This window comes from Ahaetulla prasina, chromosome 12 (assembly GCF_028640845.1).
Source record: "Ahaetulla prasina isolate Xishuangbanna chromosome 12, ASM2864084v1, whole genome shotgun sequence".
Lineage (NCBI taxonomy): Eukaryota > Metazoa > Chordata > Lepidosauria > Squamata > Colubridae > Ahaetulla > Ahaetulla prasina.
This window is the reverse complement of record NC_080550.1, coordinates 574,331-590,318: the sequence shown is the minus strand read 5'-3', so window position 1 is coordinate 590,318 and position 15,988 is coordinate 574,331. Positions and strand designations below refer to the sequence as shown.

Genomic DNA, 15,988 nt, shown 5'->3' with positions numbered 1-15,988 from the left:
AGGAGTGCCTCTCCCTTCCCCTCCCCAGCAGCCCCCAGTAAGGAACATCCATTTTGGGTATGAGATCCATGGCAGACTGGAGACTGGAGAAGCACCTTCTCTTCCGCAAATGCTGAGCGGCCATGGCCAGTTTGAGAGACCAGCAGTCAATGGATTCTTGACTGGCCTCTATAGTGGACCAACCTGGGGTCTCCCATGGTTTTGCACTGGTCAGTCCTTGCACAAGAAGAGGTTCAAAGCAAAAGGCCATGCAGCACTTGGGGTGCAGTTTGGATGGCTCTTTCTCAGAGGCACAAACTTGGGTGACCTCTGAAAACTAAGATGAACCAGGATGGGAAATTTATTGATTGATTTACATAATTTATAGGCCGGCCATCTTACCTCCAGGTAACTCTGGGTAGGAAATTGCCAGGAAAAGCTGCAAGCTAGATCGGAAAGTGCAAACCCACTCCAGAACCGGGCAAGGCCAGACCGCCTCATGAGGCAAATTAACTGACTCAGGAACGGAAAGGGAGTACAAGATGAGCTGGGACAAAGAGGAGGCAACCCTGAATCCCACTGAGCTCAGCAGCCAGTTGGGGGAGATGAAGCACACCATCTGATATGGCTAACAGGCTCTGTTCGCACTCCTGGTTCCTGGGAGTCCTACTCCCAAGTCTGTGCCAAAGGAAATTCTAAAGAGAGGATTCTGTCACCTTTAGTGCTATGGGGGAAGCTGGTAGACACAGGGACCCCTCCCTGAAGGCTTAATCTCTCCCCCCCTCCTATAAAGGAAAGTCAAAACCCTACAAGGACGGAGACTGGGTCAAAGGCCTTTCAGAGCAGCTCTTTTGGGGCAAAGCCCAAAGTGGCACCAGACCCTCTACACTGCCCAGCTGGAGATTACAAGAGCCTCTGCTGTTTTGTTTTGGATTCCCCCTTTCCCCATCCCAGCACTGGTCTAACAGGTGTAAAGCTGCTATGGAAAACAAGGATGTTTACTCAGAATAGCGCCTTGCTGTATCAAGTGTGGCCTCTTGTGCAATAAGCGTGTACAGTGTCCAAGCCTTTGGTCCTTCTGGGTTGATCTGCATACCTGCCCTGAGGGATTTACAGAGTAAACCAAAAAAGCCTGAGTAGGATCCAACTGCCTGAGAAACAGACTTGGGTGCTTTCTGACCTGCTTGCTGCCCCCCATCATCAGCAGAGCAATGTGATGTCTGTTGTCCTCACTCACTGCAGTTCTCACTCCCCTTCTCTTGACAGCTTGAAGGCTCCGGTAGCCACATGCATGTATGCATGGATTCCGCTTGGAAGTGTTTTTTAAAAAGTGATTTGAACAATTTTAATAGGTAGATTTTTGTAACTTGAACAGAATAATGTAGCCCCAGGTGTAATGGAGACTGGAGTGTCTCTAGGCCTAATGCAAGCCCTGTTTTTAAGGGCAGCTTGGTAAGCTGAGATCGGAGAGATGAACATGATAGTGGCTGAAGGGATGCTGCAGAGTTTGGCTCCCCAGGCCAAGGTAGGAGCTGCCAGGCTGCCTCCTTCTCCGCTGAGAAAGGGCAGACCCCCACAAAGGCCTGGGGAGGGACGGGTGGGGTGGGGCTGAAAAACCGGGTTTGGGCCAGGGAGACCGGATCACCGTGGCCACGGAACAGCTGGCGAGCTCGGAAGCCACGGGTCAGGCATGCTTCCCGCGTACTCCTCGCCCTCTGCCAGCCCAGCCGGGTGAGGGCTCCGGGTGCCGGATCTGAGGGCAAAGCTGCCCGGTCGCCCCTGTCCTGCGCTGGCCAGGGCGCGGCTCCGGCCGGGATGGCGGGGTCCCCGGCCCGGCAGGCCGGGGAGGGGCTAGCTCGCTTCCGCCCCCTGGCCGTCCGCTTGCGGCGCGCCGACTGGCCGCCGATGCCGGCTTCGCGGGCGGCGCCATAAATAGCGGGGGCCGGGCGGGCTTGGCCAGTGGTTGCTTGGCCAGAGCCGACGCCCTGTTGCTGCTCGGTGTAGAGGAGCGCCCCGACCCCGACGGGAGGCGGCCAGCGGACTGAGCGCCCGGCAGAGCCACCAGCCGAGCAGGCTCAGCGCGCCGGCACCGCCCGCCATGCGCTCCACCTTGGCCTCCGAGAGCGCCCTGTGCGCGGGGCCGCTGCACGCCTGGCCGTGGTGCGCCTTCGGAGGGAGTGCTGCCACTGCTTTCGGGCCAGGTAAGACCGTGCCCTTCGCCGGGACGCCCGAGGAGGGGAGGAGGGGGCGCCGCCGTTCGCGGGGCCGTTTTGCCTGGTGCTCCAGCTGAGACGGGGGCTCGGAAATCCCGCGGGGCCACGTGGTCTGGGCGCCGTAAGCGGAGTCGGTCGGGAAACGGCGGCGGGGCATCTGCTGGGCGGAAAGTTCTCCAAGGAGCGCGGGAAGAAGGCGCCCAGCCGGAGAGTGGAGTCCCCCGACGGCTTCGCTCCCGAACTAGACCGCCGCCAGCCGGCTCTCCAGCGCGCTGCAGAGGTGCCATACTGCGCCGATCGGCCCCGAGGCGCCCGGCTGAGCTCGGCTTGCGGGCAGAACAGCAGCGGCGTAAGGCGGCGGGGCTGACTGGGTGCTCAACCCATCTTCCTCCGCCCGCAGGAGGGACTCCCTCCCCAAAAACATGCCCCCTCCCCGCCGCTCGTTGCTGGCAGAGGAGGAGGGCTGGAGTCTGATCACTGGGGCAAAATTCCATGGCAACCTTCAGCTTTGCTGAGTTCTGAAAGGGCACTTTGAGGGGGAGCCTCTGTTAAGGGACCATGGTTCCCACGGAAGAAGGTCTGCTTAGACTTAGAGGAAGGGAGAAGAGAAGTTCAGGGTTGAACAGGGCGTCCTTGGGGCTCTCTAAGTTGGCTATTTTCTTGCAGATATTTCCTTACCAAACTAGGTACCATCATCATTAGAGGAAAATTTTAGGCATGTATGCTTGAATTTGATTCCAGGGCAAAGATAAATATTTCATGGACGCAGGGGCCTGATCTTTCACCTTCTGAGATCACTCCTTATGGGCTCATTTTACAAGGCTGAAATTGGGAAATCAAAGGTGCTGCTTATGGATGTGATGAAAGGCCCCATTAGCTGGCTGCATACAATTCAGTCCTGCTCAGTAACAACAATTCAAAGGCAAATGTTTGCTTTCTTTCTTGATTGGCTAGAATTAAGTGACTTTTACGTTTGGAAGGCTTTGATGCTGCAGTGGAACACCCCACAGAAAACCTGATTTGCCTAATGAGTATCATTTGTACTTTCTTTTTCGATTGAGCTAAATGTCATTTAAATATTCCCTAGGCGACATAGTAGCAAAATTAGAAACTGATCTTAAAGATAAATGTAAGAAATAATTAAAATCATGCTGTCTTATTATATGATACTGGAATAGACTCACCAGAATCAAGACTAGAAATGTGAAGTAGAGACCAACCCCCCCCCCCCTCCTACCACTCCAGTCGGTCAGTTGCATCAATCAGTTGCTTTTTTTCTTAAATAAAGGCAACGCCCCCAACTTCTGTGTGTGTCTGTTTATACTCAATATGAATTATTGAAAAAGAGGGGCAATGGAATTGTCAATATATTTATTTATTGTAGAATTTAATTGCTAGGACAGGTTTCCCCAACCCCCAGTCTGTGGACTAGCACTGGTCTGTGGCAGGCCAGAAACTGGGCCACACAAAAAAGTAAAGTCCCATCTGCAGGATGCAGACAGCACGCTAAACCTTGCCCTCTCCGGTCTGTGGGAAAACCTCTCTCCGGTGCCCAAAAGATTGGAGGTCACTGTGCTAGGATGATGACGAGATTGTTATTCAGAATGCTTCTGCCTCCTGTTTTCCCTACTCTGCCCTCTGTAATGGGCTGAAGTTGAACGGTCCTTGATTCTGTCAAGAGGAATGATGCAGTCTTCAACCCTTTGGGGCTCTCAGCATTTTTCCACCTGCCCTTTGCCTGGCCTAACAGTCCAGAGCACCCGGCAAAAGGAGTTAAGCGTGAAGGAAAAGGGCTGATGACATTTTTCCTGCTGGAGCTGGTCCACGAAGCGAAAATTGCTTTGGCCTGTTCAAAGACATCATTTTTGGAGCTGATCCTTGTGGCTGGGCTCCCATCTAGACTCATCTGAGTAACTTGTGCTTGGCCGAACTTGCCAAGGGGGGGATTGGTGCAGGGGCAGCTCCACTGCTGAGGTAACTGCCTGCCTGTTCCTTTCGCCACAGCCGAGGGTGTTGGGTATGTGGAATCGCACAGACTGAATCCAAAAGAGACACCAGCAGCTCCTGAGTCCCTCCCATTCAGTCTCTGCCTCAGGGGAAACGGATCTAAAGATGCCATGAGAGGCAGTCGGGACAAGAAGGCAGAATAAAGAGTTTGCTGTGGGTGCAGAGTGTAGCTCTGGGTGGAGCTTAGCAGGTGGAAGGGAGACCAGTGCCCCCTGGCCAAAGCCTCCTTCCCTTCTGCCATAAAAAGAACAGCCCTGTTTTTGTCAGGGGCCTGTCCGGCAGCGAAAACCCTGTTCCTGGGCAAGAGTGGGGGGGGGAGGGGAGGAGCAGTTTGTTTGCTGCCAGTTTTTATTTCTAGCCATTGCCTGATGCTCTGGGATTTTATTGTTTGCTTTGTGTGTCAGAACAGAGATCAGGAGGCGCAGCTGGGGCGTAAAAAGCAGCAAACAAGGTCTTTAAAGATGGCTGGCACTGGGAGCAGAAGTTGCTTCAAGTTGCCACATGCCTTCCCACTTGTGGCATCTTGAAGCAACTAACAGTTAACTAGCAGGATTAGGGTTAGGGTAGCAACTACCCTAACCCTAACCCTAACCCTCAGAAAGGCGAAGGGGGTCATCATGCAGGTCTTCCTGGCTGTGGAAGAGCAGGGACAGGCACAGCTGTCTGCAGCTGGAGGCAGGGAGAGTTTAACCCTAACAGCTCTGAACCCAAGGAAGGCAGAGGGTGAGAAGGGAGGGGAGTGTGGAATGGGAGGGGCCAAGGAAGGAGAGGAACCATAGCTGTCTGGTATCTTGAAGCATCTCGGCCTGTTGCTGCCTTTTTCCTAAGCCAGCAGGGCCATAGTCCCTCTCCAGCAGGAAAGGCTGTGTTATTAATTTAGAATTTTTGTATGTCTGTTTCTCTTAAATAATCAGTACAGAAAACAAAAACCCATAACCAAAATTAAAAATATCCCAATACAAAGAAGAAAAATCAAGGCCCTATATAGCAGTGTGAGAGCATCCTGATCCTAAGGTAGGGCGAAAGGCCAGGTTTCAGCAGTTTTCTGGATGCTAAGAAGGTTGAGGAGGTTCCATAGGTGCAGATTAGGCATACCTGCTCAGTCCCATAAGGCTACACCAAGGGTACCTGGAGCTGCCTACCTTGTCAGATCTGGTGCAACAGGCAGAAATGTCTGATCTCTTCTCACTCATCGCTGAATTTGTTCCCCCATCTGGCCAGGTATCGACCCCCCTCAATCCCTTATTGGCAAGACAAGAGTCAGACTCCACGCATGATGGAGGGGATTCCGAAGGTCCAGCCTTTCCTCCTCCTCCTCCTCCTCCTCCTCCTCGCTTTACCTTCACCTGGCCAAGGGCAGCACAAAAGTGAAAAGTGAGTGTGAGGCTGCAGCCAAGCTCCTCCCTGAGCTGCCCTGTCAGCCTCGGCCTCTGTGTCCACCGCTGTCGTCCTGCTAGGGATCCTGATGGGAGAAGCATCTCAGGAAATGCTGGGGAGTTGGCCCTGAAACTCCTGGGCTGTTGACAGATTTGCATTCTCTTCTGCCTTATTTTTCCACATGATTGCTGGAAAATAATTTACGTCCTGACCCGTGATTGCTGCCTATTAGGAAACACCTGCTAATCTCACCCAGGCCCTGAATAAAATAACTATTTTAAAATCAAATGGTTTAATCTAAACCAATACATCAAGAGTCTTCCCATCTAGCTCTGGCATACGTAGTCTGTGCGCCTTCAAGTCAGGGCTGACTCTGAGCAACTGACAGGTCACTGCAGTTTTCTTGGCAAGATTTTTCAGTAATGGTTTACCATTGCTCCTTCCTAAGGCTGTGAGAAAGTGATTGGTCCAAGGACACCGACCTGGCCTAGTGCTTAAGGCAGGGCTGGAACTCATGGCTTGGCCCGATGCCTTCACCACACCACCGAACTGGCTCTACAGTATACAGGAGTCATCATTTCTACATTTCTTTTATGTGTGGTTGAGATTCCTGCATCTCCCTAAGCCCTTATGGTTGTAAACCATGGTTTACGGCTGAAGCACGTGTGAAACCACCACTTTGGCTTATAGTGTTGCTGATGTGTGTATTTGGGTTCAGCTGGGTTTGGCCAAGGCTAGCTTTAGAGTGGCTATTTTCAACCTGCTCTCCAGATGTGTTGGATCACAATTCCCATCTAACTGGATAAACTTTCCGTGTGTATAGAACTTTCTGTAGTTAACAAATGGATGTCCTTTGTGGAAATGCCATTTATTCATAGCAGTATCAAAGTATTATAAATTTAACAATATACTACTAGAGGAAAAATAAAGCTTCCACAGCCTGCAAAAGAAAACAGTTCCAATGGTACCAGAATGATGCCACATATGTCTTTAATGACGTTACTTATTGAACATTCTTAATCTGATTACTGAATTAACCCAGGTTGCTGGTTCAGACAATATACAGAGCTGTAAATTAACAAAAGGGAGTTTCACAACCAAGTCAAAAATCTCACAACCCAGCCAAGGCAACAGGCACCAAGTTAGTGCCAAGATGTGGAAATGCAGGTTTGCCTCCATTCACCTGGCTAAGCAGGATTGTGTGCACAGCCTGTAGCATTTCTGGCTGCCCCGGTTGTTTTGGCCGGCCGTTCCAGAAGTGGAGCAAAGTTGAGAGAAAGGCAGCCCAGGTAGCCAAAGCGGAGGCGGCTCCTGAGAAAACCGCCCAAGACAGAAAAGGCTCCCGTGGGCAGGGTGGGGGGGTTTCAGAAAGGGCGCCCAGGACTCGGGGAGGGGAAACTCAGAAAGGGCATTAAAAGCACCCCGCCAGGACAGAAAGGAGGGGCTCATAAAGGGAAGCATTTCTCCCTTCCCGACTGGGGCCCGCCTGCTGCTGTCGCCGCCGGGTGGGCCGGGCTCTTGGCTGCTGTCCTGGCTGCGACCCTTCGCTTCCAACGCTTCCATGACGGCCTCCCCACACCCAGCCCGCGGGGCCCTGGGCCAGCCCGGGACGCACGTTGGACGACTGCGTGCTGCGGGCCGCTGAACGACTCGGACTCGACAGTGCGTCCTGGTAGGGGAGGGGGCGCTCCGACCTGGCGCCTCACCTCGCCACCTCCGAGAGGCTCTTCCCTCGGTTCCGCCACACACCTCCCTCGCGGGGGGGGGGCTGAGCAGGCTAATTACCGCGCCTCTCCGCCCCCCGCGACCCCTCCCCGGGCAATTTTAGGAGCGCAAGCGCAGAAACACTTTCGCGCTGCGATCCCGCCCTCCCCCAGGCACTGCAGGCCCGAGCGCATGCGCGCTCCATTTCCCTCTCGGTGCGCAGGGGTCGAAGGATCCCGAAGGCCGAGGATTTCCCCACGTTCTCGGGCGGGGCGCATGCGCCTTGCACTCGTCTCCGCTTTCTCGGTCTCCCTCCGGCCGCCGCTCGCGCTCGGAGCCGGGCGGCGCACGCGCAGTGCAAGGAACGAGGGGGCGGTCCCGCTGGGCGGCAGCCACCGGATTCCTGTCAGGAGCGGCGGCGGAGGCTGGAGTGGCGCCCGCGGAGCCGCTTCTTCGTCCGCCCCCGCAGCGCGGCCCCGGAGCGGCGATGCCCTCGGACTTCATCTCTCTGCTCAGCGCCGACCTCGACCTCGAGTCGCCCAAGTCCCTCTACTCCAAGGGTGAGTCGGCCGCCGAGACCGCGCAGGGCCTTCTCCGCAGCCGGCGCTGTCCGGGCCTGATTGCGGCGGGCCAGGCGGTTGGAGCCTCGCAGCAGGCCGTCGCCCGGTGTCTGCGAGCCCCGCCGGCCGCGCGGACCCGCCTGGGGGCCCGGAGCCGCTTCCCGGGAGCAGCCAGGACCGGGCGGCTGTTGGTGCGCGGAGGCCTCGTTTGGTGCCGCCGGGGGGAGGTCCGAAGGCAGGAGCCCCCTCCCGCCCTGCCCCGAAAACCCCCGAGGGACGAAGGAGGCGCCCGGAAAGGCGGCCCGCAGGCGAAGCGAGATCTGGCCGAAGGAGGCCGGACTTCTCGCCGTGCCTGCCTTCCTTCCCCTGGCGCCGGAAAGCGGAGCTGGGCGGCACAAATACAGGCGGCGGAAAAGTGCGGCCGGTCAGTGGTGGGTGGCTTTGGCCGAGATGTCCCCCAGGGCGAAACGCGGGCTGGATACCAAAGAATAAAATAGAATAGAATTTTATTGGCCAAGTGTGATTGGACACACAAGGAATTTGCCTTGGTGCATATACTCTCAGTGTACATAAAAGAAAAGATACCTTCATCAAGGTACAACATTTACAACACAATTGATGATCAATATATCAATATAAATCATAAGGATTGCCAGCAACAAGTTATAGTCATACAGTCATAAGTGGAAAGAGATTGGTGATGGGAACTATGAGAAGATTAATAGTAGTGCAGATTCAGTAAATAGTCTGACAGTGTTGAGGGAATTATTTGTTTAGCAGGGTGATGCTAATTATTTGTTTAGCAGGGTGAAAGAGGCATGAAAGGCCCCAATAACTGGGACAGGGGCGCTGCTGGCCCGCCTTCCTTTCCCCTCGTCTGGCTGAAGAAATAAAGAAAAACTCTCACCAACCTATAAAGAGGCTGGAAGGCCTTGATGCTGCGAGAGGGGCTGCTTGGGAAAAATTAAAAACCCTTGAAGTTAGAGAAGATAGAGTAACCAAAAAAGTCCCACTGAATTTCTATTTTGGGGGGTAGGTGACTATAGGTTACCAGCAAGTGGGCAAGTGTGAGTAGCAAATGTAAAATAGGTTAAATTGTTGAAAATGCCTGTTATTAACAAAAATCGTGTAGACAAATACCTGTTGGGTATAACTCTTTGCTCAATATTGCTTCAATCATTCTAGCAGTAATTTCAGATTTTTATCAAGCTGTTGATTTATCACAGTTTAACCTGAAGCTTTGAATTTGGGAAGCTTATTTTCAAATTGGTACTAGTGTGGGTTTTTGTTTTATCACACTATTAGAAAAAAACTTCACTGTTCACATTAGCTGTTTTGTGGTGTACAGGCGGCTTGTGAACTGACAGAACAACCACAGATAACCTTTTATTTAATTTAGATCACTGATAGTAATTATTGTACTAAGAGCAACATGGTTGTGATAACCAAGCAAATATACGTAATCTTACAATGTATTTGCTTTCAGAAATAATTCTGAAAGAATGATAGTAAATATTATTCAAGTAGAACATCCTAAGTAAACCTAAATCAAAATGCCGATAGTTGCAAATGCATTGAATGTTGTATGTTGAAGTATTAGTCATTTTGTAAATAAACACAATTTCAATAATTTTCATAGATTTAGGTAAATATTTTTAAACATAATAGTTTCTTTAACATTCTTCTCAGTTTTTCATAATAAAATAGCAGGCGCTTTGTTGTCATATGAAAGGTAACAAAACCAATAAGAAAACATACAATTAGAAACAAGTGAGATTTGAAAGTCTGTGATTTGAAAGTTTATGTAACAATTATATATGCGTGTGCATGCACCCAGGCACCATATATGTAGCATTTTATATACAACGTATACAGTATATAAATTCCCTTCTCACTTTTGTGGGTGATCTGTATCTTCCTCAATCTGGGGTCCTCTACCAAAGTACTGGGAGTTTGAGGGTTCTGTGCAGTATCTTAGCTGTAAGGCACTCCTCTGGAGAGAAAGCTCTGAGGTGGTTTCTGGGATCTATTGGAGCCTCTCACAGCTTAGGAGTCACAGCCTCAAGTTCTAGCATTGCTGGATAGCTTTGGTCTTTCCACATCCTCTAGTTCCTACTTCAGGCCTTGGTACTTCTCCATCTTCTCATACTCCTTCCTGATGTTGCTGTCACTTGACACTGCTACACCTCTGACCATCACTGTCTTCTGGTCCTCATCTACTGTCTGATTGATTTACTAGTATCTGCCTGTCTATCTGGATCTGGAAATCCTACAAGATCTTAGCTCTCTTACTGTCCCCAACCTTCTGTGGAATCTCCCATTTGTATTTGTGAGGGTCTAGCCCATACCTTATGCAGATGTTCCTGTACACAATGTCAGTTACTTGGTTGTGCTGTTAGTGTATGCTGTTCCTGCCTGCTGCCATCATGTGTTGGACTGTCTTTGAGGCTTCTCTGCGTAGTCTGCCCCTTGGGTTCTGTCTAGCGTGGTAGACCTCTGCTTCTGCGGCTCTGGTGCAGAATGCCTGTTCTTCCGCTGCTATGATCAAGTCTTCAGTGCTGTCTTTTAATTCAGCCCTTTCCTGCCACTGATAGGATTTCCCAGAGTCTAGTACCTCAGCTACCTGTCCATAGTACATCTCTATCAGGATCTCTTTTGTCATGGCAGTTCCTCTGCTTGATCTCACTCTGCATGGGTGACTGGGTATAATATTTGTATATATTTAGTATAACATTCTTTCACCAAAAAGGTAACAATAAAGAAAGCAATGCAGGACATTTAAAGCCTGCCTGTCTTTTATCTAGAAGTCTTATCTGATTGACTTTATTTCCTTCTGTTGTAAACACAATTTAAAAATAAACTAAAGGAATAATGTAGTGCTTATCTAAGTACTACTGTAATACATGCTTCATCTTCATTGTCATGTGCTTAAGGCAATATATAGTGTAATCCTCTTTGGTTTTGCAATAAGCTTATAAAGTAGATTCTGGTGGCTCTCAGGAGGCCTAATGACTGAATGGAGTTTAAATCCGATGGTGCTAGATTGATGCTTGGATTGCTTTGGTCAATTGCAAGAGTTTGGTCAGTTGATATAACAAACTAAATAATGCACATAATGCAAAAATGCATTAATAAGGTTTATACTGCAAATTTGTTTTGTGGCATTGATTTGGTTCTTAGTATAGAAGGAAGGTTGCAAGTCAAAGATGTGGCAGGAAACCAGGAAATTTATTTATCTTGGCTGCCACAGTAGATACAAAACTATTGCCTTTCTTACTCCTCATTTTGCATTGGATCTGTTATCATTTATATCTTATATTATAATCATGGATTTAAAAAAATTCTTGTATGATAACATATTTATAGGAATGTACAATGTATTTATTCAGTGGCTTGCTGCATTCAATGATTACTAGGAAACATGATAAAATGTTCTTGTTTTAGACAATTGAAATTTAATTTGGAAATTTATATGAATAATCGATCCTTGATTCAGTTGCTCATAACTGTAGCTTTCATATTTTTAAAAAATAAATACAAAAACCAAATACACAAGCATTCCTGTCTAACGGAGAACTGTGGCATGGCAAGGAAATAGCATTGATGGACTTTCTGAAGTAGACTGTTTACTACCCAACAGACTATAAACTGAGAAACACTTCAGTAATAGCAAATCTATTTATAGTCATCTCTACTGAGAATTTGGCAAGGACTTTCCGAGTATGGGCATTATTGGAGAACAGAAAGGGGGTTGGACAGAATCTGAATACTTCGGCATTAGGTGTATGCACCTGGTAGTTTGCCCTAGCAAGGTAGAACCGAGAGATTTCTCGGTCTCCTTAATCCCCAGTTTAATTCCAGAGATATGAGAGAGATTTGGCATGGCCCTCAGCAGGTGGGGAGCCTAGCTGACCTTGACTGATATTGAAGGCCCAAATAAAAAGGGTTGCATTTCTCAGCTGTTTGGATGGTAGACTACAAGGACACTTCAGGGCTTCAGTCTGGGAAGTTGAGAAAGATACCTTGGGAGAAGGCAGTAGAAAATCTGCCAAGAAAATTAGCAATGAAAATGTATAAAGTCACCATAAACTGATCTCAACTCAAAAGCGAGTCTGTTTGTTTATCAAATTTATATGTTTTCATCTCACAGTGTGTTTTTTATGTGAAAGAAGGCTAGCAGTAGATCATGATTAGAATATGGTTGATTCTTGGTTTACTTTCTTTTCTGCCAAGGTTCTAATGTCTTACTTTCCATTTTTTTAATCCAGCAGCACTTGTTGGAGTTTTGCAAAATTCAGACTAGTTTGCCACTAGTTTAATTGAGAAATGATAAATAAGTACCATGTAAGTACACTTAAGCAAATAGAATTGTTTGCTTAATTCCAGGATTGGAAATTAGGAGCTCCCACAAATCAGGGGTGCAGGGGAGTAGATGTTCCAGTTTGATTATTAGGAATGAAAGAATTGATTTACTCTTACATATATTAGACAGAAATCCCGATACTATTAGCAATTATTAGAATTGGGGATTATTTAATGTGTCCTTAGATCTGTCTTGACACTAAAGCTACTCACTGAGCCATTTCCCATGCTTGTCCAAGCTGCTTTCCTGCTGCATCATATGCCTTTCATACTGAAACAGTATAACAGACTTCAGAAAAGTTTATTTTTGTTGAATGCTTAGAGCATTCTTGGTTAAACTAAAGCACACAATTGTGTATTGATAGTAAACAGTATCTTTGACAAGTAAATTTGCAAATGAAGAACACTAAGAAATCAACATCAGGGTTCTATTCTTGGACCACAGCTTGTATATAATTGGTTCTGAAGAATAACTGATATGGAGTAGAAATAGAAGGGCCATTGATCCACCCGTCCCATTTCTTCACTTTAGAAGTCCAAGGCTGGGTAAATAGCATTCTCTTTCTAGATTTGTCCCCATAACCACCATTATATGGTTCACTGTACATAGAAATAATTTGACCTTCCATGACTGAGAGGGAACTTCAGCCTTGGTCTCAAGTCCAGTACCTTAAAGACTACCCAACATTGTTCACCTTTGTCATTGCTGACCATTTCTTCATGTTTTTTTTATTGCAAGTGCTTGCATTCATGGTATAGGTTTCTTTTTTTTAGTTCTGTAGGCCACATGTCTCTAATTATGGAAACAAAAGAGATCAGTGAAAAAAGGAAAATTAACTTCTTGCCACATATTTGGCCCTTACTCAAGCAGATAAATTTATTTTAAATCCTTCAAGCAAATGAAAATGGGAAATGCCTGATTGGAAAAATGCAATCAAAGAATAAAGGGTCGTTCTATCTTTCAAGTCTAACAATGGTAGGCATTGTATCAGCAAAGTTTGGAAATAAGGTAATAATAGAACGTTGGTGGTTTTGTTTTGAAACTTTGGTATTCTTATAAGGCCCTGTCTTTTTCCTTCATCAAGGAACAGTAGAAAAAGATGCTAGTTACATGCAGAATGTCCCCCCCTCCCTTATTCCTGGCTGCTGCAATCCTTTCAAAGGTTAATGTACAACCAGTATCTTTTCCTGCAATTTTGCTAAACATGGCGAGATCTACATTTGAAGCACCATAATAGGAAAAAGAATATTGATTTCTAAATGGCAGCAACAGTTGACAGAATAAGTATTATCTAATAATTGCTTCTGAGTTCAATTAAGTCAGCAAGTTGGGAGAAGTCCTTTCTTATACTAGTCTTAAAAGGAATAGTTATTGTCCAGCAGAAGCTTATAAATATTGGCTTGGCTCACTAATGGCATTCTTTGTGATTGTCACCAACCCTCTTTTCTCTTGTGTCCTCAGTCATGCAGAGTGGACTTTGGAAAAAGGCAGGATCATCTTTCATTTATGCAGGGCTTTAAGAAGATAAGATTAAAAGCCAGCTCTCCTGTCAACTGCTCCTGTAGTTTGTTTCTTGCTTGGAAATCAAATGAAAATAGAACATAAAAACATTGAATTGAATGCACTCATCCCGAGGAGCTGGTGAATGCATTTGTGGATCCTTGTGCTCAGCCTGTGGTTTATGATCCATCTAGTGATCAGAGATTGAGATTTACATGAATATCTCGGTATATTCCTTAAAAGAATGTACTATAATGGTATAAACTGGACCTAGGACAAAACGTTGAAGTGTGAAACATTTTTTATGTGGGATTTCTAACATTCATATTTAGTTGAAACTTTTTGAGAGCTATGATATTAATCTGATCCGTCAAGTGGAAAAATGAATTCTATGAGAAATGTTGCATTCTTCCCTTCAGTTTTATTTTCCAAATGGTATAATGTTTTAATTTGAAGTTCTGCTATTCAGAATATCAAGGGCCTTTTCCAAAAGAAAATTCAGTCATTAATTTACTATTTGAGGACCCAAGTTTCAGAATGATTTAAACTGATGCTTTTTTTTTTTAACTATATGTGGCTTAAAATATATGTTGAACTTCTCAAAGACTTCATTCTGCCAAGGTATCTAAAATGAAAAATAGGTTGAACATTTCTACACCTTGTGTGGTTGTGTCATGGAACTGTGATACTGAAGGAAACAAGGAAAATGTTTCTGACAGAAAAAAAATGTTTTGGGTCCTTTGGTAGTGACTGTTTCATTTTTCTCTCTATACTCTTTCATCTTGTGCAGAGTAGGTGAAGTAGAGGAGGATCCCTCCTGTAGGCATTGCTGTTTAGCGGCTGAGCTTAATTCTCTGTCCTTGGTCAGCATGCAGGGCACCAGTCCACATTTTTCTTCCATACACTGAAGTCTTGTACGAGGGTTTATTTAGTAATATTGCATGGAGAAAGTAAGTAAAGCTAAACTGAATGCTCCTTGTTCCTTTTGATTTGAACCACAAACTTACTGGAGGCTTTGCTTCTGAGTCAGATTCAAAAAACTACTGGCATTTCTACTGTACTTGGGAGGGGACCTAGAAAGTAATCCATGCATGTGCAAATTGTTTTGGCCTCAGTGGAGACTATAGGAACATCATAACAGCAGTGATAATTGTTATACTAAATTATTGGTTAATTTTTTTAAAAAACTGAGAATAGGACAGAATGATGGGATAAATTAAAATAGGCCTGTATGATCATGCTAATGATTTAATTAAAGCTCATTAAAATAGGTAGAACATTATACTGTATAGATAAACATTAAAAAATGTCCTAAATAATTGCTTGCTTAGATTGGATCAAAATAATCACATTTCCTGAATCAGATTTTTTTTGTGCAACAGGAAATTAGTTGTAGATTAGTACACATATTGAGGGAACTTTTCATGAGAATCGGATTGTAGAAAACAGAATATGATAGTAGAACAGAATTCTTTCCTATAAACTTTTATTTTTCTGGCACAAAGCATAATTAGCTCTTTGATATTGGGGAGTAAATATATAAATATATGAAAGATTGGATCAAAGGTATTCAGTAATGCTTTTAACTGTCAGACAGCATTTTTTGCTTTTATTTGTGATGCAAAAATAGTATCTTTGTCCTTCTATAGGCTTAAAATATGCATGTTTCTTAACAATTCTGGTTTTACATATGGGAGACTAGTGACCACTGCCTTTATTTCCCTTATTTATGTTTTGTTATTAAATAGCAGCGAGCATGTGGTTTGGATCATAAATGCCTCTATTTCTCGTTGACAGAATCAGTATATGATCTCCTCCCTAAGGAGCTGCAGCTGCCACCTTCCAGAGAACTCTCAGTAGCATCCATGAGTCAAACCAGTGGGGGTGAAGTGGGTTCGCCCCCCCCGGGCGTAGTTGCTGCTGGTAAGTACTTCCTTTGGTTTAGATTAAGATTTTAATACATATGAATATTATTGAACACATGAGCAGTGCTGGAAAAGTTTGCAGATATAAAAAAAGAAGCAGCAATACTGGATATGTTTTGCCCACTTCAACATCTTCTCCAATCCTTGCATGCCTTTTTTTGATGTGGTAATTGCTATATTATAATTGTGATGGAGTGTTAAATATGCCTCCAACGCATTGTTTTTGTTAGAGAAGAATTAAAGGAAATCAAAGTACTAGCTTTAATTAAATCATATTTCTTTTAATTTGAACATTTAATTACTTAGGAGTTATATGAAGGGGCATCAGCTAAATAGAATTTAAAATTACCATAAATTAAA

The 15,988-nt window shown here is 46.1% G+C and overlaps 1 protein-coding gene across 11 annotated transcripts in view; it reads left to right on the top strand.

Annotated features, from left to right (window-relative positions):
- Positions 1-1,813: 1,813 nt before the first annotated feature.
- The window catches only part of NFAT5 (nuclear factor of activated T cells 5), a 46,496-nt gene continuing 32,321 nt past the window's right edge, over positions 1,814-15,988 (top strand). For 4 of the 11 annotated variants that reach the window (XM_058155537.1, XM_058155532.1, XM_058155534.1 and 1 more), the window contains exon 1: positions 15,501-15,626. Coding sequence is in view for 6 of the 11 variants with exons in the window: in XM_058155529.1 (XP_058011512.1) it covers positions 2,078-2,180; positions 15,501-15,626 (229 nt within the window). In the remaining 5 variants the exon portion in view is untranslated. Of the gene's footprint in view, positions 2,181-6,548; positions 7,841-15,500; positions 15,627-15,988 lie in introns of those variants that run through there. The other 7 variants (XM_058155531.1, XM_058155530.1, XM_058155529.1 and 4 more) reach the window with 6 other exon arrangements.